The 24,242-nt window shown below is 42.9% G+C and overlaps 1 protein-coding gene across 1 annotated transcript; it reads right to left on the reverse strand.

Annotated features, from left to right (window-relative positions):
* Positions 1-949: 949 nt before the first annotated feature.
* LOC146570456 (uncharacterized) lies at positions 950-23,952 on the reverse strand. Its single transcript, XM_085278891.1, has 3 exons — positions 23,903-23,952; positions 23,635-23,792; positions 950-11,300 (listed from the first exon to the last, which is right to left on the reverse strand). The coding sequence occupies exons 2-3, from the start codon at positions 23,769-23,771 to the stop codon at positions 8,561-8,563; spliced, it is 2,877 nt and encodes a 958-aa protein (XP_085135017.1). The 5' UTR covers positions 23,772-23,792; positions 23,903-23,952; the 3' UTR covers positions 950-8,560.
* Between the last annotated feature and the right edge of the window lie 290 nt (positions 23,953-24,242).

Here is a 24,242-nt window from a genome sequence, read left to right on the forward strand (position 1 = left end):
TAAATCTGTACACCTGTGACAGGGGATTTCTAAGAATCACCCTGCTGTTCTTCAGCTTGAGACACCTAAACAGGTCAGATACGTACACAAACATGACAGCTGTGTGCAAGTGTGAACCAATCCTGAGCCAAATTGTTTCTAAACCTTCTTCCTGCTGAAACAGGCACATTTGTTATAACGAGGGTCCAAACGGTACCTCTTCCACCTGACCTGTTTAGGCATATAATCCAGTCTTGTGTCTCAGTTTTCTGGGTCAACTGTTATTTCTGTGGCGCATTCAGAAGTGTAACCATTTCAATCATTTAATGATTGCACCTTTCATGCATATACAGAATGCAGGCCGAATCTGTCATGGTTCTGTATTGGAAAAACACTCACCCCATCAGTAACTGGTTGTGTTTGGACTAGAAAAGATTAACATGTTCAACAGACCAGTTCAATCAAGTCATCACTTAATGACATCATTTCAGTCACTTCAAAAAAGGTACAATGTCACTGTCCGTCTCACATACTGACAGTGACACCATCACAGTTTAGTCCCATTATCTCTCTTTTCTGTCTCTCTGTGATTTTACCAACTTGTGAAGTACATACCCAAGTTTTTAGCAGGTAATAAAAGGGGTTTTTAGAAATGTACTCTCTGCAAACAGCTACCTGTTTTTACCAATAACAAAAAAGATTAAAATATAATCTGTGACAGTGAACTGTTTGTTGGCGAGAGAGCAAGAAAATTAGCTGCAAGTGTTGATTGTGCTGCAGATATTTTTATCTAGTTTAACCATTTTCATGTTGGCACTGAGATATTATTATGAAATTACTAATTCTGACTATAATCTCATTAAATTATTATAACAGTCTTGAATGATAGAGTGTGTTACAGCAAAGTAGTCTCAAGAAATATATCAAGACAACCACTAACAAGAACAATCATAACTTTATTTATTGCTGTATCATCTTTATTGTAGTATAGGTACATGATTCAAAAACAACACAAAAACCCTCAAAACAAAGAACATAATACCCTCAACGTAATAATAGTGTCATGGTCCTGGGTCGGTGACCCAGCGCTTTTAGTTTGTTATCATTTTCCAGATGATGATGATGATGATTGTTTTAGTTCTGTGTTATATTCGGTCTGCCTCTGGGTCTGCGTCTGTATCTGTCTGTCTATGGTGTCACCCCATCTGTTTATGAAGCTGTCTGTTTAGATCTGTGTCTTGTTTGGTTCCCCGTGTCTGAGTTTCCTGTTTTATTGTGAAGGTCTCTGTCTGATGTGAGTGTGTTCAGCCGTGACAGTACGAGCTGACCAACATGGACCCAGCAGCATCCGCACCTTCCCAGGAGTTTCGGGAGGAATTAATTGACACTGTTTCAAGGTTGGTCAACTTGTGGCTCGAGCACGAGGGGGAAGGGTTTCACCGCGCGGTAGAAGCCAGGCTACAGCAGCTAATCTCTGCCCACTCCTGGCTGCTGGACTCGCTTCACCCGCTAGCACAAGACTTCCTTCTTCACGAGCTGCACCTTCACCCACCAGCCGCTACCGCTTCCCAACCCAGCCCGGCGGTGAAGGTTTTGCCCGGCCCGCCGGAGGTTTTGCCCGGCCCGCCGGAGGTTTTGCCCGGGAGGAAGCAACGATCGCGCCGTCGGCGCGTCACCCCACAGCCGGAGATTAGGACTTCAGAACTGCCGGCTGTGGTGAGTGAGAAGGACCCTTTTTCTGTTTTGGACTGTGTGACTGTTTGTTCCGGGGCTGTGTTTTTTGAGTCAGCTGCCCCACCGGTAGCTCAGTTAGCTGCCCAGCAGCCACTAGCTCAGTTAGCCGCTCAGTCGCCACCTCCATCACATTCAGCCTCACTACCCATAGCCCAGTTACAGTCACAGTCAGATTCATTAGACACTATGTTACAGTCCATAGCCCAGTCAATAGCTCAGTTGGTAGAGTCCATCCAACCCAAAAAGCACTGTTTTTCACCTGTTCATGTCCAGCAGAGAGACACGCCACATAACGCAGTAATCAGTCCCCAACAGCTGGCCAGTACAGAGACTGTGACGCACTCCAGGGCCTCCCCAGAGGCTGGGTTCCAGCCCCCAGCCGACTCTGGACCCCTGGAGGTCAAGAAGCCAGCTGAGGACTGCATCCGGCTGTCGCTGCCTGAGCTGAGTCACTGCTCTGTGCAGCCGCAGTCCGCTTTGTGTTCGCCAGAGGCCCGTGCGCCTGCTGGTTCTGCTCTGTCTCTGCCAGAGGTCCCCGTGCCTGCTGGTTCTGTCTTGTTCCTGCCAGAGGCCCGTGCGCCTGCTGGTTCTGACCTGTTCCTGCCAGAGGCCCGTGTGCCTGCTGGTTCTGTTGCGTTCCTGCCAGAGGCCCGTGTGCCTGCTGGTTCTGATCTATTCCTGCCAGAGGTCCCCGCGCCTGCTGGTTCTGTTCTGTCTGTGCCAGAGGTCCCCGCGCCTGCTGGTTCTGTTCTGTCTGTGCTAGAGGCCCGTACGCCTGCTGGTTCTGTCCTGTGCCTGCCAGAGGCCCGTGCGCCTGCTGGTTTTGTCCCGTGTGTTCCAGGGGCCCCTGTGCCCACTGGTCCTGAGACTGTTCTCGCTGGAGGGCCCGAGGAGCCCGTCCAGCCTCCCGCCTCGTCAGCTGGAGGGCCCGAAGAGCCCGTCCAGCCTCCCTCCTCGTCAGCTGGGGGGCCTGTGATATTATTCTGTTATTATATGTTACCTTATAGATGTAATCAAAATAGTTGAATTATGATATTGTTGTAGATCATATTATACCCTTTAAAATAGAGTGTGTGATCTGTATGTAGTTTAGTTCTCATTATACTTTTGAGTTAACAGAACATATTCACATATTAGTTCATTAGATAAAGGTGCATCCTTGATCTGCTGGGAATGTGTTACACTGTTTTCTTGACATGCTTAATTGTTGAATCATGAAGAGAAGGTTGTAAGCAGGAGACTCTGTGTCTAAAGACAGGGGAGATAGATAGACCACATTCCACACCCCCACCTTACAGAAAGCAGAGAAACAACTGCCGAGGTCATAACTTAGGCGCTGTAACAGAGAAAAAATGTGATGTTTTGGCTTTTACGACTAGCTGGGGGCCACTAGAGACTATAAAAAGCTGAGCAACCCGTCACCATTTTGAGACATGTGCCTGACCCTCTGGTAGCATCTCTCCCGTCCGGACGTTGTAATGCTCTGACTGTTGAATTGTATGGAAATAAATGATTGTTGATTGAGCATTTATACACCGAGTATTGTCCCTCCTTCAGCCCAAAGATTCAAAGAACTGCGTGTTTTCAACAACTTGGTGCCGTGACCCGGATCTTTGGTGTGCTGAGGAGGTGTAGATTTGGCCTTTGGTGAGATCGTGGGGCAAAGTGAACAGAAGGCCGGCCTAAAACAGAAAGGTAAGCACAGCCTGTTGTATTATAAATACCAAATGTGCATATTGGGCTTTCCAAATTAATCTGTTCGCTGAGTCACATGTATTTTCACAGTAAATTTGTCGGTGTCTGGTTTTTGGCGCAAGATACTAACAACATAAGTTGAGGCTGAATTCCAGTGTGTTAAATAAACTGCTTCTACCAAGATACTAATAACATACTACGTTGGTCTAGTTGCAGTAATCTGCTTCTACCGAGATACTAATAACATACTACGTTGGACTAGTTGCAGCCACTTTACCTTCCACATTTAATTTTGTCTAATACTGGCTTCTGTAGCAATAATACATTAGAATTTATTCTGAAGACGCGGCCATTAGTCCAGTACATTGAAGTCGAGGTTTGTTTAGTTTGTTTATGGTGTCGGTTACGTCCTGGCTCTTGCCGGCTATGAAATAGAAGTTGATTTAAGGAAAAGCAGATGCTGGCTTCACGGTGCGGTTGAACGCTGGCAACGCGAGAGCGAAACACGTCCGTAGGTTTGGTTTATGATATGGCCGTGTTCCGGTGGTGCGGCCGTGAAGTGCAGTAGTGGTTGGTGCTAATTTTAGTACATTGAACAGAGGCTTGACGGTGGTTTGTGGCGTCAGTCGAGTTTTTTTTTTTATTTAAGGGCTGCGGTCATAAAACAAAGTAAAATTTTACTTGCCAAGAAGTACATAGAGCAAAACCTGGTTTATGATGTCGGGTATAACTTCGGGGATGCAAGCATCACTTTTATGATGCGACTTTGCCCCGTTGTGGCGGTCATAAGCGCAGAGAAAGGGGTATTTTGGTCTATGGTGCAGTGTGCTTTAAGAAGATCTAATAGTTGAGCTCAGAGGTTTCTGTGTAAAATTCCCGCTGAGGAAAAGTGTTGTGTGTGAGTGTGAAAGCGCGCTCTGGGTGAGAGAGTGTGTGTGTGAAGCTGCGAGGCGCGCTCTGGGTGCTGTCTTGTGGGTAAAGCGCGCACTGAGTGAGAGTGTGAGTGAGGCGCGCTCTGAGTGTGTTTTTTATGTGGAGTGTGAAGCGTGAACACAGTGACAGTGACGGTTGGTGTGTTTGATTAGGAGGACATTAGAGCAAATACACATTTTAGGATCAAAGGTTGATGCCTAGTGTACCTGTGGAACTTTGCCCTAGGAGTGGCGACCCTCCTGTCCGTGGACGCGTGGCCAGGACCGGCGTTGTCCGGGTGCCGAGGTGGTGACTTGGGGAGGTGAGGGCCCCCGCATAGCTACGGAAATAACACTGGAACGGCCGTGTAATCACGGGTTCACATTTATTCCGGACTAGAACAAGACACATTTTGCGACCAAACGTTGAGTCTAGATTAGTAAAGAAATATAAAAAGGTTGAATTCCTCGTTTCAGTGGTTGAAATTGTTGTGTGCCTGTCCCCTGACGAGTGTGAAATTAAAATAAAGAGGGAATTTGGAGCCACATAGAGATAGACGGGCATAATTGGGTGTATTACTCTGTGGTGTAATAAAAATAAAAAGGAGAGATAGTAAGAGGTGTGCAGTGGAGAATTATGGAGGAGTACAGAGAGGAATGTGTTGGGAGACTGGCGTACAGTTTACGCTGTCAAGGTAGGCGTGTTGCCTGCTTATCGGTTTAAAAGTGATGAAAATGAAATTAAAATAAATCTCTTAGTGTGTTAATACAGGAAGCTGCGGACCTGGACCAACTGCCCCCACAAGCACAGCGGCCGAAGCAAAATTATAGGTAATGGGAACCACACCCAGCACGAATCAGCAGCTGTGAAACAGACAGCAGCGAGGAGAGAATTAGAGGAGCCCGTCCAGCCTCCCTCCTCGTCAGCTGGGGGTTTAGGAGAACCCAGCCAGCCTCAAGTGTCTTCTGCTGGGGGTTTAGGAGAACCCAGCCAGCCTCAAGTGTCGTCTGCTGGGGGTTTAGGAGAACCCAGCCAGCCTCAAGTGCCGTCTGCTGGAGGGCCCGAGGAGCCCACCCAGCACCACGCCTCGTTAGCTGACGGTCCTGGAGGACCCAGCCAGCACATCCTCACACCTGCTGACGGTCCTGGAGGACCCAGCCAGCACATCTCCACATCACCTCCTGCAGCATCGCTGCCGTCAGGTTTTGCAGCCGTCCCGCTGCCGTCATCCACGCCTGGTCCGGCCTCCGTGTCTTCATCCTCGCCTGGTCCAGCCTCCACCTCAGTCTCGTCTGGTCCGGCCTCCGCTTCAACCTCAGTCTCGTCTGGTCCGGCCTCCGCTTCAACCTCAGTCTCGTCTGGTCCGGCCTCCGCATCGGCTTCAGCCTCGTCTGGTCCAACCTCCGCTTCGCCTGGGGCTGCAGGGGCCACGCAGCCTTCGGTTCCCCTACTACCACCTTCACATCATCGGTCGTCTGCCAGGCCGCTTGTTGGGCATCATCACCACCGTGGCCGCCCTCCGGACTTCTGTTGCCACCCCCGCCTGCTGCGTGGACGACCTCCTACACGCCGCCGTTGCCGTCTGCACGGTCGGCCCCCGGACCTGCATTCGCGCCGCCGTTGCCGTCCGCACAGTCGGCCCCCTGAACTGTTTCCCCGTCGCCGCCGTTGCTGTCCGCACGGTCGGCCGCCTGAACTGTTTCCCCGTCGCCGCCGTTGCTGTCCGCACGGTCGGCCGCCTGAACGGTTTCCCCGTCGCCGCCGTTGCTGTCCACACGGTCGGCCGCCTGAACGGTTTCCCCGTCGCCGCCACTGCCTTCCGCATGGTCGGCCCCCGGAGATGAACTATTCTAGGCTCCTGAGTTGTCAGCCTCCGGGCCGGCCTCCTGAACTATATTTTGGGACCCTGTTCGGGGACTCCAGTGTGTGTTGTGTTTTGGTCAATTCTTTTGGGTCACTGGAGTTTTTTTTGTTTGGTGTTGGTCCCTCCGTCCTGGTCCCCCGCCGCCCGCCCTGGGTTGGTCGTCTGTTTTTGTTTTGGGCTGTCTGGGGCCAGCCCTTGCGGGGGGGGTACTGTCATGGTCCTGGGTCGGTGACCCAGCGCTTTTAGTTTGTTATCATTTTCCAGATGATGATGATGATGATGATTGTTTTAGTTCTGTGTTATATTCGGTCTGCCTCTGAGTCTGCGTCTGTATCTGTCTGTCTATGGTGTCACCCCATCTGTTTGTGAAGCTGTCTGTTTAGATCTGTGTCTTGTTTGGTTCCCCGTGTCTGAGTTTCCTGTTTTATTGTGAAGGTCTCTGTCTGATGTGAGTGTGTTCAGTTTACATTTCCCCTGTCCCGTCAGTTCTGATTTCTCCCAGCTGTGTTGCCCTCCTGTCCCTCATCCCCTGATTACTGGTGTGTATTTAAGCCCTGTGTGTTCTCCTGCCTGTTGTCGGCTCGTCTGCGTTCATCCATGTATCACTGCGTTAATCTACATTCATCTGCATTCATCCGTCTACCTCTGCGTTCTATGGTGTTCCTGTCTCTGCGTCTCTCTGCCCCGCACCCCTTTTGTATGGTCTCAGGTTTGTCACTTAGTTTCTCCCAGTCTAGGTTTCCGTTGTAAAGTACTCATACCTCGTTGCCTGTTTTTGTCACCACCACCTTTGTAAATAAAACATCACTCGTATCATCAGTTTGCTGCATCTTGGGTCCTCCTTTTCCTCCACACCACACGGCTCCCTCCGCCAGCCGTGACAAATAGCAACAAATTTATATTTTCATGCTTATATATTTTTAATCAGGGGAAACAATAAATATGTCTGACAGCATTAAAACTCTAAACTTCTGTCATGTTGATCCTGTCCACTAGGTGTTCTCAGTGAGCCTATTTCTTTTATAAGCATGGCAGTCTATAAGTGACCTGCCTCAGCAGATGCTATTATCAGCTTATATATTTCCAAAACATGTATTTTGTAAACATCCAGATTTCCTGTCTCCTTGGCACTCAAGAGGTCTCACATGAGTAACTTATGCATCTGACCTATTATTTAAAGCAGGTTATTTTTAAAATAGCAACAGTGTCGCTCTTAATTTTAACTACAAAGCTTAACTTCTCAAATATCAATTGCGATTAAGAAAACAATCAGCAAAATGCATAAAGAAACAGTAAATAATTTCCCCCCTTGGTTTGAACCAAATGAGCTGAAATACAGATACAAGAGTGACTTAAGGGTCCAATTTTATGGTATGGCTTTTTCTGATTGTTCCAACTTGGACCAAAGTGTGAAAATTATGCATTTTAAAACTGACCATATATTTAGCACTGCCCTTCCAGCCAAGATAGAGGATTGTAATCAAAACAAACATTCTTTTATTTAATGTGCGCCAATATCAGTATTAAATGTAAATGTTATGTCCTATAACAACAATGAATGCAGGAAATTTAGTGAAGGAAATATGAAACTGTGATGCACAAACATTTAATGTCTGAAACCAGATTTGAAGTTCCTTTTAGCTACTAACGTACAAGTGAACATGATATTCATATTTATAGTAGTTTTTGTACCACTGTGCAGAAATTCATGAGACAAATTTTTTACTCCTTCAGTTGAAATACATTGTTTGACATAATATTCACTTTCATAAACACTACCAAGCACTTTCATGTAACTTTGTCCAGCCACTACAATTCTTTCCTCAACAATTCAAACTTCACGTACAACTTCACTTACTCTGTTTTTCCTCAATCATAAATATTAGTTTTGATTGTGCATACCAGAAATTAATTGGTTCAGCTCTTACAGTAGCCAGAATATGTTAGGGGAATGCTTTAGCACACTTTAACAAGACTTTTCGCCGTTGACTTAATTAAAAAAAATTAAAAAAAAATAGACACATCCTTGCAAGTGCTAAAATTAACCTTTGTCTTTGTGTCCTAATGATTGGAAAAAGTGTGCTATGCCAATCAAACATTTTGTCCAGCCCTTTTAAGCTGCTTGTGAAAAAGACCCAGAGTCCCTTCCTCTCCTTGTGAAACTGACAATACTATAACTCATAATTTATTGTAAGTATTTTTGTTGTGAAGCTCTTTATACAAAAAGGGAAAAATGTGAACATTTCTTTCTAGAGGCCAATTTAAAAAATTCGTTTACCAAAGATTAGCTAGCCATTAGCTTGTTAGTAAAGGGTTTGCATATAATCTGAAAGACAGAGATTCACAAATCAGATGAACTACATAGTCATGTTCTACCTATTTTGCTTTTGGGCCATTGAGAGGTTTGTATGGTGGAACTAGGAACTTCCAGGAATCATTCCAACCTGACAGCAACTTGAAGGACATTTGCTTTTTCAAACTATCAGGCCTAACCAAGAATCTCCAAGATTCTTCCCACTCTTCAGGGATCTGTTCATTGGTTTTATCCTCAGGATTTAGCTTTTTTCCTGAGCTAACTTTCCTTGAACATGGTTGGGTTTTGCGCAAGAGGTGGCATCCTGCCCACTTCTTTTCTAATTGTTTGTCCTTGTCATTGTTGGAGTACAAATGCCTTCTTGTTTTGGCTGTTTTTGTTATGATGACCCTTGGGTCATTGGTTCCCTTTAGCTTTCTTTTCTCTTTGTTATGCACCTTGGCACTCTGCAGGAACTCATGGGAGTTTCTCCAAAGGCTGTAGTTTGGTGTATTGTTGTCACACATGTTTCTGATGTCATTTTGTATTTTCTTTTCTCTTGACCATTCGACTGTATACTGACAATGGTTAGAAGGGGACTCCCACCAGGATTTTTCCACTTGTGGCATTGGGTTGGCAAGTCTGAATGACTTTCCCCACTTGCATCCATGCTCACTTGCACTGGCATGTTGCTGTTGAATAGTGTTGCTTATGCTTTGCCTACTTATTTCTGAAGATTCAAAATGACTTGGCTGATGACTGAAAAGAGATGCAGCTTTCCATGAAGGGCTCCAATCTTTCTCATGGTATCTTTCCCTGAAAATCTGGCTGTCAAAAGACCAGCTCATTTTTGCTTTGATTCTCTGCATGGAAGTCTTCCCCTTTAGGGGTTCGATTTCCAATGATTCATTCACCCAGTTCTCTCTACGCATTGATTCAGTCCAGTGTGTGTGGTACATCGACCACTTCCAGGCTTCTCTCCACTGAGTTAAGGAGGGTTTATCATGATGCAACTGAGTCTCTGAGACCATCCAGGATGTTTCCCAGTCTGAAATTGCAGTGACATGTCTCCCTTGTGTCCATGAGTTGTCAGGATTGTGAGAAGTACAATTTCCTTGGTGGATTTGCACCTTTTCCTGTCCAGGTTCTGATCGATTCTGGTGTCTTGAGAACTTCCACGATTCCTTCAAGCTCCACTCCCCAGTTCCCTCACTACTAGGGAATTCTACAAGTACAATGTGGCTCTGGTACTTTGCTCGAGCTACACGGTTTTGAGCTGGGGTGGACCAACCCTGCTGCCACAGGTCAAGCACTTGGTACAAGGGCTGGCATGTAAACTTCCATGAGTCATTCCACTCTGCAGCAGCTGGCTTCATATAACCCCCCTTTTGTGATTCTTTGAAAGAGCTGGGTAGGTTTATCCTCAGTCTTCTTCTCTCCAACCTCATTCTATGCTTTATTGTCCTCCAAGAGTCCCTCAGTTCTGAGCAAGGCAAATTTTTTTCTAAATATTTCAGAAGAAATAACCTAGACTGGCTGAATTCGCTCTTTGGCTGATATATTATGTTGTGTTTCAGTTGCTCATACTGTAAATCTGCTTCTTCTGAAGTTGAAAAATACACCTTAGAGTTGTTGTCCAACAACTGAAACTCCAAAGCAGTTTCTGCCCTTGGTGGCAAAGTCTTAAGGACTTTCTCTATTTCCTCACATGGTTCTGAGTTGTTTTTGGTCACCTGCCATGACTTGCTCCACTCAGAGACTCCATTAAATTCTTTGCAATGCTGCAAGTATAGATGGTTGTCTTTATGCTCATGTGACATAGGCATGATTTTGTGGAAACAGGGCTCTTTCTGTTGGTTGTGGTCATTAAAGTCATCATCTTTTTTCAAAGTAGGATTTGAATTCTGAGACTTGTTAACAACCACCATAGCTACTTGCCATGAGTTTGCCCACTCTGAACTCTGAGATTTTTTGTGTTGAGGCACCTCCGATTTGTTGTAGCAATGGTGGTTTACAAGCCTCCAACATTCTTCCCACTCAGAGCTTATCTCTTGATTTTTGTCTTGCTTCCTAGCAACACACTCATTCAATATACCATCACCTGAAACACTGATTGGATCCTGCTGAATTGCTGATTTGGTTGATCTCCATGACTCACTCCATTCTGATGAGTGCAAGACTTCATCGTGGTGCTCAGTCTCAAGCAGCAATGTAAAAAATCCAGATTTGGGGATATTCTCTCCATTTGTATCTTCTTTGCTGCATGGATCAGATTTTTTCCAGGACATCTGCCAATCTTCAATGGGAAGATTCAAATTTAGCTGCTGTGAATCCATCTTCCTATTGTCAGGTTTTATCCAGACATTAAGGTTCTGTGGATTTATCACATTTGGCTCATTTGACCAAGGTTTCCCAGTTTCAGAGCAAGGTTGCTGGGTTGCAAACATCCAGCACTGGCCCCAGTCTATGGCACTCTCTGTTGGTGATCGCAAGGATTTGTTGTACTTCCATGATTTCCCCCACACCAAAGTGGAAGGTTGAGTTTGAGTTATGAACATGAGTAATTGCATCCCATTTATTTTTTTGTCCTGACCTCTTTTGTCTTTAAGGTTGGGAACTGCAGTAGAGAGGCCTTTGCTGTGGCTTCTTGGTCTGCTGAGTGGACCTGAGCATGTGACCTGAGGAAGAATACGAGGAAGCTGGGGCTGTTTGCTCTTCCAGATATTGTTGTCTATCTGAGCCTCAGGTGACTTGATTTTCCTTTGCACCCCTTTGTATCCTACCACTTTAGAAACCATACGATTTGCCCAGTCCTGGTTAATTCTGTAGAAACACACATAGAAGAAAAAATGCATAACCTATAACAATCATCACACTTTAATGTAAACAATAAGCCCATGATGATTATGTTGTTCTTGCACTTGCATTTTTACAGCCTAAAGTGATTATCATGTGATACAGCTAACGTTATTCATAAAGTACATATTTCAACTTTCAGGTAAAAGTCTAAATCAGTAAAAGAAAGCTGATTTTGAAATTAGAATAAAGAGCACTTCATGTTTGTGATTTTTACAGTATTAAAATTAGGACTTTTCTGACAAATTGTTTTGATCAAGCACTAATTTGTTCAGGACAGAATGTTATTAGCCTCACTCAACTTTTTCCAACTACATAAACATGGCCATAAATGCAGGAATAATTGACCTTTTTTTTTTTTTTTTTTTACAGAAGACTGAAGGCTGGAACTTCATATAATGCTCATGTTGACAACCAGATAATTTTAACCACCTTTAATTGGAGATTAAGTATCAGAATTTCAGAACATGGACCCAGCTAGTGAAATCCAGTTTAAAAACTTCTGCAGTGGTTTTTACAAAAACACATTATGAATTAGTTCGCGAAAATTTATTTCATGTTTATGTTCTTTTACATTGTCCTGCTTATGGAGTCTTACTGTAATATACAAAGCCTGTCTTTATTTGGAAACTTATTGGAAAATCTTACATAATCAGGAGACAAGAAACTAAAATTAACACACAGGATTATCTTAGGGTCCTGAAGATTTTTGTCTATATTTCCATCTATATCATTTTACCTACACTGATTCTATGATATCATCATGCTGCCTAGCAGGCAGGAGGACCATGACTTTACAGATGACCTTGCACGTTGTGGGAATGAACAAAAGTATTTTACCAGTACAATATAATCTGCAGTATAATCATTGCTTTAACAATGTAACCGATAGTTTTAAGATGGCCTTAAGAGGCTTATGCATACTGTTATCATATTAAGCTTGTATTCCAGATGCAGTTATAACTATTTTATACATATTGCATATCTGTGCTTATTTTGAGTTGGTGTTCGGTTCATTAAGGGTCTTAAGCTTCACTGGCGTGATGGTCCAGGTGATACATGCTGAGGGAAACTAGAACATAGAAGGAATTGCAATACAGGCTTACAAAACACTTATATCAGGTTATTTTTAATTATCGTTTATAAGTTCATATTCTTGTATTAAGCTTTTAGTAGAGGTTCTTGATTAAAACATTTATTCAGTAGATGACATATACATAATTTCAGTTCGGTTATTACATACAGTGGGGCAAAAAAGTATTTAGTCAGCCACCGATTGTGCAAGTTCCCCCACTTAAAATGATGACAGAGGTCAGTAATTTGCACCAGAGGTACACTTCAACTGTGAGAGGCAGAATGTGAAAAAAAATCCCATGAATCCACATGGTAGGATTTGTAAAGAATTTATTCGTAAATCAGGGTGGAAAATAAGTATTTGGTCAATAACAAAAATACAACTCAATACTTTGTAACATAACCTTTGTTGGCAATAACACAGGTCAAACGTTTACTATAGGTCTTTACCAGGTTTGCACACACAGTAGCTGGTATTTTGGCCCATTCCTCCTGCAGATCTTCTCGAGAGCACTGATGTTTTGGGGCTGTCGCCGAGCAACACAGACTTTCAACTCCCGCCACAGATTTCCTATGGGGTTGAGGTCTGGAGACTGGCTAGGCCACTCCAGGACTTTCAAATGCTTCTTACGGAGCCACTCCTTTGTTGCCCGGGCGGTGTGTTTTGGATCATTGTCATGTTGGAAGACCCAGCCTCGTTTCATCTTCAAGGTTCTCACTGATGGAAGGAGGTTTTGGCTCAAAATCTCACGATACATGGCCCCATTCATTCTGTCCTTAACACGGATCAGTCGTCCTGTCCCCTTGGCAGAAAAACAGCCCCATAGCATGATGTTTCCACCCCCATGCTTCACAGTAGGTATGGTGTTCTTGGGATGCAACTCAGTATTCTTCTTCCTCCAAACACGACGAGTTGAGTTTATACCAAAAAGTTCTACTTTGGTTTCATCTGACCACATGACATTCTCCCAATCCTCTGCTGTATCATCCATGTGCTCTCTGGCAAACTTCAGACGGGCCTGGACATGCACTGGCTTCAGCAGCGGAACACGTCTGGCACTGCGGGATTTGATTCCCTGCCGTCGTAGTGTGTTACTGATGGTGACCTTTGTTACTTTGGTCCCAGCTCTCTGCAGGTCATTCACCAGGTCCCCCCGTGTGGTTCTGGGATCTTTGCTCACCGTTCTCATGATCATTTTGACCCCACGGGATGAGATCTTGCGTGGAGCCCCAGATCGTGGGAGATTATCAGTGGTCTTGTATGTCTTCCATTTTCTGATGATTGCTCCCACAGTTGATTTTTTCACACCAAGCTGCTTGCCTATTGTAGATTCACTCTTCCCAGTCTGGTGCAGGTCTACAATACTTTTCCTGGTGTCCTTCGAAAGCTCTTTGGTCTTGGCCATGGCGGAGTTTGGAGTCTGACTGTTTGAGGCTGTGGACAGGTGTCTTTTATACAAATGATGAGTTCAAACAGGTGCCATTCATACAGGTAACGAGTGGGGGACAGAAAAGCTTCTTACAGAAGACGTTACAGGTCTGTGAGAGCCAGAGATTTTCCTTGTTTGAGGTGACCAAATACTTATTTTCCACCCTAATTTACGAATAAATTCTTTACAAATCCTACCATGTGAATTCATGGATTTTTTTTTTCACATTCTGTCTCTCACAGTTGAAGTGTACCTCTGGTGCAAATTACTGACCTCTGTCATCATTTTAAGTGGGGGAACTTGCACAATCGGTGGCTGACTAAATACTTTTTTGCCCCACTGTATATGAGAGTGGCTTCTGTCTCTCTGTCTGGTGAGAGGTCAGGAGCTAGTCGACGAGGTGAAATAGGGTGCAATTGTGGTTAGCACACACACACACACACACACACGTAGACACACACACACACTCAGAGAGAATCATTTATAGGTGAAAGTTTAATCATGTTTTGCTCGGGGTTGCAAAAAGAGCAGTTTGTCGCAGAACTGCTGCTGATGTGTCAAGATGATAAACGAGCATCCGGCAGTGACAGGAAGTACCTGCCGTGAAGACGAAGACAATGTTCTTTTTAAACTGTGTTAAAAGTTATTGTGGTTTTGGTCTGACCTATGTATGAAATGGATCTAACATTGAGGGGGCGTCATTAAATTTAAGCCATGATGGTATAAAATATATGCTTATGCTTTGATTTGTCAAAGATCATCAATTGCTGTCTGCGTACGCAGTGATCTTCCCACGCGTGCATTAAATCATTGTTTGACTTCACCGGATCAGTGTGGTTATTCTTCGATCACCTCTTGTACCCATCCTCAATATTGAACCCTTAACAACGTCTTAAAGTTGATGGGTTCCGAGAGATTTTACTGTGCTTGCACCTTAAAATCATCCATTAGAACAATAAAGTCCTGGAGATCTACAGCAAACAAGAGGAGCTATTGGGTTGATGGACAGGCAATGGAAAATACGAATGAATTCACTTTATATGAAGAGAAAAATAAGCATTTCAAGAGATACTGTCATGGTCCTGAGTCTGAGGACTCGGTGTATTGTGTTTCTTTATATTATTCTTTGTTCTCGGTTATTCTGTTTTGTCTTTTGTTTAGGTTTGCTATGTGTTAGTGTTTTTGTTTCATGCCTGACCGTGTTCTCTCTGTCTGTCCATGGTGTTATTGTGTCTGCTCATGAGTCTGCCTGTCAAGTTCAGTGTCCTGTCTGGTTCTCTGTGTCTGTTAGTTTCCTGTTTTATTCTGAAAGTTCATGTCTCATGTCAGTGTGTTCAGTTTTACCTCTCCCCTGTCTCGTTAGCCTAATTGCTCCCAGCTGTGTCTCCCTCCTGTGGCCTATTCCCTGATTACTCCCTGTGTATTTAAGCCCTGTGTTTTCCTGTGCTCTCTGTCGTGTCGTCTGTTTAACGCCATGTCCGTTTGCATAATTCTGTGTAACCCGGTGTTCAGGCTGCGTCTCTCCGCCAGCTTTCTTTGTGCATTTTGTTCCTCCTCCTGTGCATGTTTGGTTTAAGTTGAGTTCTTTAGTTTTCCCCAGTTTAGGTTTGTTTTCTCCTCGCTCTGCTCCTCCTGTTTTTGTCACCTTATCACCTCTGTAAATAAACATTCACTCGCACCCCAGCCAGTGCCTGCATTTTGGATCCTTTTCTCAATTCACCACACGACTGTTGCGCAGCCGTGACAGATACAGAGAAGGGCACAGCCAGCATCAAGAAAGCTCAGCAAGACTTCACAATCCTGGGACCTGTCTGGAGATCAAGAGCGACATTAAAACCAAGCTCCTGATATTCAACTCTAATCTGAACCTGTCAGTGCAACCAGTCAAATGTCACTCGAAAAATTGTTTAATTGCAATTCATAAGAAAAAGTGAAAAAGAGAATGCCCCAACATGACATGAAACTGCTGAAGCCCTATGCTTCTCAAAGAGTGTTGAAATTACAGTCACAACTTGGCTTTTGAATTTAAGGTATTAGTTTTATAAGAATATTAGATCTAACTACTAGAGATGGACCAATCCGATATTACGTATCGGTATCAGTCCGACACTGACGTAAATTACTGGATTGGATATCGGAGGGAAATAAAAAATGAAATCCGATCCATTAAATATCATAAAAGCACCTCACAAAACTTGCAACATGGCGTAACTCGGCTAATAACTGTAGCACGTTGTAGCAGTATGCATCACGTGCTGTGTGTATTTGTAGCCTTGAAGTTATCCCAGAGAGAAGTAAAGCAAGTGTGTAAGTTCATCTCTGAATGTTTGTATAGCATTCCCACATTAAGCTTAACAACCGATATATGGAGCGACTGCCTCTTCGCTCTCCCTCCCTCTCCTGCTGCTACTTCAATCATGAAACTGATCAATGATCATAGCTGGACTGGTGATTTTTTGTTTTTATGGGCCGATGTTTTTGCTTTGTTTTTTTCCGTAACGGTATAAACACTGAAAGGTGGTGGATTGGCCAGATGCTGGGAGATGTGTAAAAATAACTCAGTTGTTTGGTAGTGGCTATTGCGAGCTTCCACAGATTCAGTAACATTAGCAAGTGGTGGAGGCCAGCAGGTGGATGACGGAAAGGCAGGAGGAGCAGAGACCCGAGGCGGTGAACTGAACTTCAGGTAAGAAGTTATGACCTGCAGTCTATCTGGGTCAGATGTAAATCAAGTTTAGGTGGAGTTTATTTTCGTTATGCTGACTTTTTACAGTCAGTTACAATAACTCGTACTGCGTACTAGCTAGCATGACGGAGTTTATATCAGGGGCGATTTTAGCACATTTTCAAAATGAATCAACGTGTTTTCCGACGATGTTTGCTACCCTACAATCCGTCCTGCTCTGTAGTAAATTCAGCGACATTTCACCGTCCTGTTGCTAACATTGAAATGTATGCAGACTATTTAAAATCTAAAACTTTAAATTCTCCGTAGCCTGCTGTTGTTACCACTGTCCTGTTTGAAATGGATACTAGCTAACTAACTGAATGCCCATCAACCTTATAACTCCTGGTGTGTGCGTGTGTGTACAGAGACAGCCAGGTTCATAATGGATATGAGGAAGTTTTTTCAAAAAAAGGAGCCACATTCAGGTAAAAGTGTAAAATCAAATGATCCATCAATCAAGAATAATGTTGGATCAGTGTTTCAATATTTATGTCTTTTATTAGATGTTCATGTGGTTATTTGCCTTATGGTTGAAAGTACACCGAGAGAGGACTTTTTGTTAGTGATCTTAATAGTATTTTTTCATCTAAGCTAATACAATCTATTTGTGTATGATTGTCAGTCCAAAAAGGGAGAGAGGAAAGAGGGAACGTGAGGAGAAAGTACAACGTCAGGAAGAACCAGGTAAGAAAACAGACAGGGAACAGTGACAGGCACAACAGAAACTGTTAAACTGACAAAGAGAAAAAACCTGATTTTACTCAAACAATCTGGAAGTTGTGTCCTCCCTATATTAAAGCTGCTGTACAGAATCTGCAAAACAAACTGGGTTGAAACATTTTTGACCCTCTTTAAAAACATTCCAACATAACATTATCATTGATTGGGAAGATTAAAATTAATGATATATTTTTATGTGGTTCAGCCACAACTCTACTAAAACCTCAGCCAGTAATAGGTAGGCCAACTTTTGGACCGTCCAGTTGTCTGTATGACTGCTGCAGTACATACATCACATTTGCACACTATCAGAAAGAGCCAAACAGCCCTGGTGGAGTGAGGAGCTATAAAGAGAAGCAGAGTGCTCTGTTTATATTCTAAAAATTTTTAAGCTTGTTTCAAAGATTCTGTACAGCAGCTTTAAATGTTTTCCAAAAGCACACATACACTTATTAGTGTTTCTCAAACTTCTTACAGTGTGTACCACCTGATAAAATGTCAAGCTCTCCCAAGTACCACTATGAAAGAATGAAACTCATAAATCTTACAACACAAAATTAGTATTATTAAATTAGTAAAATTAGTGTCTGCAGTAAAGATTTTTTCATACATTTTATACATTCTACCACAGGCAAAGTTGCCTCCATTTTTATAGTTTTTTATTAATATTTTGTAATAATTTATTTGTAATAATTTATTCTGTTTTGGGAGTGTTTTTTATGTATCTGTATTATATTATACATACACATTAAAAGTAAATCTCTGTCCAAAAAATGCACTCAGTTTACTTTTTACTCACTATGAGCATCATTCATTATTCTCCCGCAGTAATTAAGGTTAGGATGTGTATTTTTTTTATTCCAATCCATTCTTCTTTTGCAGCATTTAAATAACCTTTATGAGATTTGATGATTTTGTTACAGACTTCTCAAAAAAGTGTTTTGCTTTTCTTTCACAAATGTGGGAATTAAATTGTGTTAAAATGTACAAAACAGTGATGTCATGTTTTGAGACGAGGACCCAGGCACAGAGAGACTTGATGAATTTAAGAATCTTATGATTTAATAAAGAAATTTGCAGACTTGCACAGAGATGGTACAATTATGATGACTGATAACGGAGATGAAGACAACAGACAATGAGGACAGGGAGGAACAGGGGTTTAAATGCACCAAAGTGACAGTCAGAGAGAACTCAGGACAACATTTAAGGATGCAGGGACTGACAGAGACAGGTTTATCTTGCCTGGCTGGGCAGCTCTCTGGGTGCTCAGCACCCCCAAAGCTCTGATTCTAGAATCGCCCCTGGTTTATATACTACTGGGTGGGTGCTATGATGTTACTGATGTTGAACTTGTTTTATCTTATTTTATTTGTGAGGTTAGTTATTAGAGTTTCCAACCATCCTGTAAAAAACGGAATCATCTCATATTCAGAGAAAATATTATGCGTTTCTTATTGAGGTGGAAAGGAACAGTTTGTCTCGGACTTCAGCTACAATGAAAAAGACACAAAGCTGGAGTTATTCTTTTTTTTTTTTTTTTTTTTTTTTTAACAGTTTTTTCTGATTGCCCAAGCACATTTTTTGTAACTATTGGCTAATTTTGCAAAACTCTTCACACAAATAAGAGAACCAGAAGCTGGAGTTATTCTGTGTCTTTGCTGCACAGCTGCCTCTTCTTCTCTCATTCTCTCCCCCCTCCCTCTCCTGTTTCTTACTTCAATCATGAAACTGATCAATGATCAGCTGATCGGCTTTTCTCTCTTGTTTGTTTATCGCTCACTTTGCGCCAGAAAGAAGAAACCAGCGGATGTCGCACTAAACAACAGCAGCACGTTTAAGCTTGATCAGCTGTTGTTAGAATTTATTTAATATTAATTTCTAGTATCAGCTGATGTTTGCTGGAGCCACAGCTGTAAACCTGCTGGTCATGATATCGGTTTGGTTATCTGGTGAGAGGGAAACATGAAGATGAAACCAGGAGATGTCCTTACTGAATCATCAGAGCTGAACAGGTGATGGAGAAACAGGTTTACCTTTTAGGTCACATGAATGAGTGGAAGGGAAGTTATGAACTGTTTCTGAGAGACAAATAACACCAGGATCCTTTTCTAAGTAGCTGACAGCTGGTAACTGTGCAGGGGCGGATCTAGCAAAGTTTTGCCAGGGGGCCAGGTAGGGCATTAACAGGGAAAGGGGGGCACAAAGACATACTTTTCTTTCTTATTCTCATTTAAGATGTCTCGCTTTTAATAAATAATTATCTGAATCTTACAACAAACGTTTTCATCTGATGTAAAATGTATAGAAATCCATTATTGTACATAGTACTTTTTTAGGGTCCCATCATAATTTCTTCAGAAGTAACTAAGTACTGTATATGATGCCAGTATTTTCCCACATTTTCAAGTCAATTAAGTTTTATTCTTTCTCACCTGTCTTTCTGTCTCCTTTCACTTTTTAAAGGTTGCCATGTTAGAAAAAATATTTTGCCCTGCCATGCTGTTTATTGATGTGGCAAATGAATGGTTTATGAAAATATATTTAAATCTGTCATCAATAATCAGTAATGATCATGTCTCACCTCTAGTCTCCTCTGTCTTAATTTCAGGTTTACACCATGTGTTGTAGATAGTACAGGAGGTTAACTCGACCAAGCAGTCGACTTTCGGGTACTGTTTAGAATACCAGAACAGGGAGGATGGTGTAGGTTTAAGTTTATTAGATTGATACATATATACCAACAAGACAGTGTACATCACTGTGACAACAGTGTTCGTTTTCATTCAAAGGCTTTATGGCTTTTCCTATAATACCTGGTGGGCCGGTCTCTAGTTAAAATGCCCGGGCCGATTTTTTGTCCCAGTCCAGCCCTGTCAATGATCAGCTGATCGGCTTTTCTGTCGCGAGTCCGTCTCTCTTGTTTGTTTATCGCCCACTTCGCGCCAGAAAGAGGAAACCAGTGGCTGAACAACAGCAGCACGTTTAAGCTTAAGCTGTTGTTAGAATTTATTTATTATTACTTTCTACACCAGGATCCCTGTGCAGGGGCGGATCTAGCAAAGTTTAGCCAGGGGGGTCGATAGGGCATTAACAGGGAAAAGGGGGCACAAAGACATATTTGTCTTTCTTATTCTCATTTCAAATGTCTAGCTTTTAATAAATAATTATCTGAATCTTACACCCAAAGTTTTAATCTGATGTAAAATGTATAGAAGTCCATTATAGTAACTATTAAGTCTAATATACCCTAGTAAGCTATAGTACTTTTTCCTTTGGGAAGGTACCATCTGTGCAGTCTGCAATTCTGTTGAAGAAAGATGTTGAATCTATTTAATTATTCTTGAAAAATAATTGATTTCGGTGCATTTTTTTTCCCCACACTGCATCAAATTAAAGTTGATTACGTCAATTAAGCATCATGAGGTGGAGGGTGGTTCCCTATTTTTTATTTTTTTGCTGGGAGTTTGCAACCCTATTAGTTAGGTTGCTTACTCTTTAAAATACCAGAATAGGGAGGATGGAGTAGGTTTAAGTTTATTACATTGATCAGTGTTGCTGAACTATGAAATATTTTGGGTGCAGGGTAGTTTTTGCATACAGGTATGACAGAATAGGTTTAGTGTTTTGTTTTGTTTTTTAACTTGAGTATGAACTTATACAAAAAGCAGCAAGATATTAAAAACTGTTTTGTTGATTAAAAAATTCATATCTGTATCGGCCGATATCCAAATTTATGATATCGCTATCGAACATAAAAAAGTGGAATCGTGCCGTCTCTACTAACTACTGCTAAACACTGAATTCAAATGCACTTTAATGAATATAGCGAGAGAGGGAAATTCCTAGACAGAAATAGAACAGAATCTGATTTTCCTGGTTCAGGAAATTAAGAAACCTCTGTATTTGTTTGTGGTTTAAAGTGTCTTAATTTTTTTTTTTTTTCTTTTTTTGGCCTGTCCCGTTTGGCTCTTTTGCCATCAGAATTGTTGTCTAAAGGCAAAGAAAGATGCCCAACGGATTTACTTTACCAAACTGACCATCCCAGCCTTGCCGTAATGGTCCATTTGATTCACCTTTTATTGTTTATTTTATTTTCACTTACTGAATACGGGACAGACTTGACTGGGGGAAAGAAGGGGAGAAAGAAAGAGGGAAAGAGAAACAGCTGAGAAGAGGGACGGGGGAGAAGGGCAAAAGACAAAAACCAACAGAACGGGCAGAGAAAAAAAAATGCATATATCAATCACCTGGATCACCTGCTGAGAAAGAAAAAAGAAAGCAAGCAGAAGAGAACAAGAGTAATAGAATAAACAACATCACAATGATATATGGGAATATGACAGTAAATACTAAATGTTAAACATTATTGTGCAGCACATAAGATCAACAGAACACAGTGTGCTTTGAGGTAGGAGCCAAAAAGGGTGTAGTTTGTGGGTGTGATCACCCGTGTGTACACCTGTGAGCATGGACGCGCTTGTTTTTTGTTTTTTAAAAGGTTCCTTCATGTAATAATCTGCTAGAGGGTGTGGGGGGCCACAGCCCCGTCCTCCAGGGCGTGAAGCAGGTGTGGAGGAGATCAAAACTCCAGACATCCAGAGGCCCCCAGAACACAAGAGACCAAGGAAGACCAACAGAGGGGCAGCTGCGCCACTGTCCCGGAAAGAGCTGAGGAGAGTCCCAGATGAGGGCTCACTCAGCAGCCGCGGAGCAGAAGCCAGGGGGAGTTGCAGTGACGCGCCCGTGAGCTCCGCCGGCAGCCAGCTGCGCCTGAGTGACCGAGCCCCAGGCCGAGAGGCCGGGGGCACCCCACCTCCGAAGTGGCCCGAGCGAGCCCCAGGCTCCAGGCCCCGATAAGCGGCCGCCAAGGAGTGAGCCGGTGTGTACCTGGACGCCCATCCCCGGACACAAAGAACCACCAACGCACCGATGTCTGAGGGGGTCCGCCACTGGCAGGGGAAGTGGTGGTAGGGGGAGATAGGCCTCCAAACCTTGGAGGGCCTGAGATGTCCCCAGAGAGGTGGCGCCTGACACCCAACCTGACATATAGACACAGACATACAGGCACACACAGATACAAACATCCATTCCCACCCTCATGCTCTCATATGCACTTACTCCACACTCAACCAACGTGGAGACAGACATAAAGAGACGTTGTACACATGATCACACTCCCCAAGCGTACTCTACAAACCGGGTCTAGGTGCCCCCGCCCCTGGAGGAGGGAACTGCACCCAGACCCAGGTGGTGTTTCCCTTTTCCCTGCGGTGGGGGGAGGCAGACCGCCCCGACTCCGCAGCAGCAGGAAGGCTCCACACTCCAGACCGCAGTCGGACGGCCAACTCCTCCTCCTAGTCCTAGCCCCCCTGCTCCAGCAGGTCGCAGAGAATGGGGGTGAGAGAAGACTCCAAACGTCCAAAGTGTCTTAATTTTTATGTTTAATGTACGTACGGTAACTTCACTCTGACCTTCTCTCTTTCAGTTTTGAGGGCCAACTGTGATTCGTGTCACTTTTTTCAGGTATTCATTACATGTCCCAATAAATCAGTTCAGCTGCCTGAGCTACCTAAAGTGTCATGACATCCAAGGCATTCTAGCGCATGTACCTCCTCTCTTAGCTCTGATATCAGGGTTAACTGTTGACCTTTTAGTCTCATGATGGATCAAATTCTACTTGTAGGACACCATAATTTCTACCTTTTTATTATTTTTATTATTATCATCCCTGATATTTTATGTTCCTTTTATGAAAGCAAATTTTAGGCATAAGAAACACTTTTAATTTCAATAATTTGTCAGTCTTTCAACATTATCATCTATTAAACTTTTCTTCTCTCCCCATTACTTTCACCAGAACTCTGGATTTTCTTGGGTATTAGAGATGAAGAGAATCTAGGTGTCACTGAAAGAAAGTGCTAGTGCAAAAACATGTACACTGTGGCAGCAAAGCTCATATTTAGAGCAATAAAAAATGTTAGAAGTTAGTAAAAATCTAGTTTAAACTATTTTAAGACATTTTAAGACTTGGGCTCATTTTACTGAATTGGACATAAGCCAAATGAAAAAATGGAAGTGCAAATAAGTGCAACAAAAAGTCATATAGAAACCAACTTACCTCTGTAAGACTTACACATCAAAATGACTTGTTCTGCTTTATCAGAAGTAACTAATATTCTGAGAGATTAAGACAGTAAGTTCTGTAACACTCTTATACTTTAGGGCTGTTAGAAGGTAGAGTTTACTGTGCTCTAGACTCAAATAACTAACAAAAATGGTCTTAGTAAAACCTTTATAAATAAAATAAACAAACAAACAAAACACGTATACACATGCATTCCCTTACGAGGGCAGAGCGCTCTTCAGTATCCGTTCCTCCTCCAGCTTTATCTTCAGTTCATACTCTCGCATTCTGATCTCCCAGACGTTCTTCATGATGGAGGCGCCGCAGCCAACCACCTCTGGGTTCCTCTCACTGGACATCTTTAAGCTGTTTCAAACTCCCTGCACACAGAGAGACACAAACCATTTGAAAAAGTATTAGATTTGTATTTTGACTCAGTTTTGAATGCCATTAATATCTCTCACATCCTGCAGAGATCAAGGAGCTGTACCTTGAGTGGTGATAATCTGAGTGACCAGGGTGGTGACACTGCCAACAGCTCTGCTGCTATATATACTGTCAGTCTGGGAGTCATTAACCTGCTGTTAGACATTTAGATAGGCACAGCCCTATCTAAAAATATAACAGCCTCTAACACACATACGCCTGCAATATTACTGTTGTAGTAGCACCTGCTGTACTGCAGTGGAATTAGGCAAGGTATCTTAAGTAGGGCTGGGCAAAGGCTCTTTTTAACCTTGCTGATTATTTTTTGTGATTTGTGTATTTTGTTGTGCTAATATACTTGTCTATTTATTAGAAAATTCACCTTGAGATAAATAATAATAACC

The sequence above is a fragment of the Mchenga conophoros genome, linkage group LG7, assembly GCF_057382185.1.
Source record: "Mchenga conophoros isolate Kocher_MC1m ecotype Shallow Benthic linkage group LG7, M_conophoros_male_GT1.1, whole genome shotgun sequence".
NCBI lineage: Eukaryota > Metazoa > Chordata > Actinopteri > Cichliformes > Cichlidae > Mchenga > Mchenga conophoros.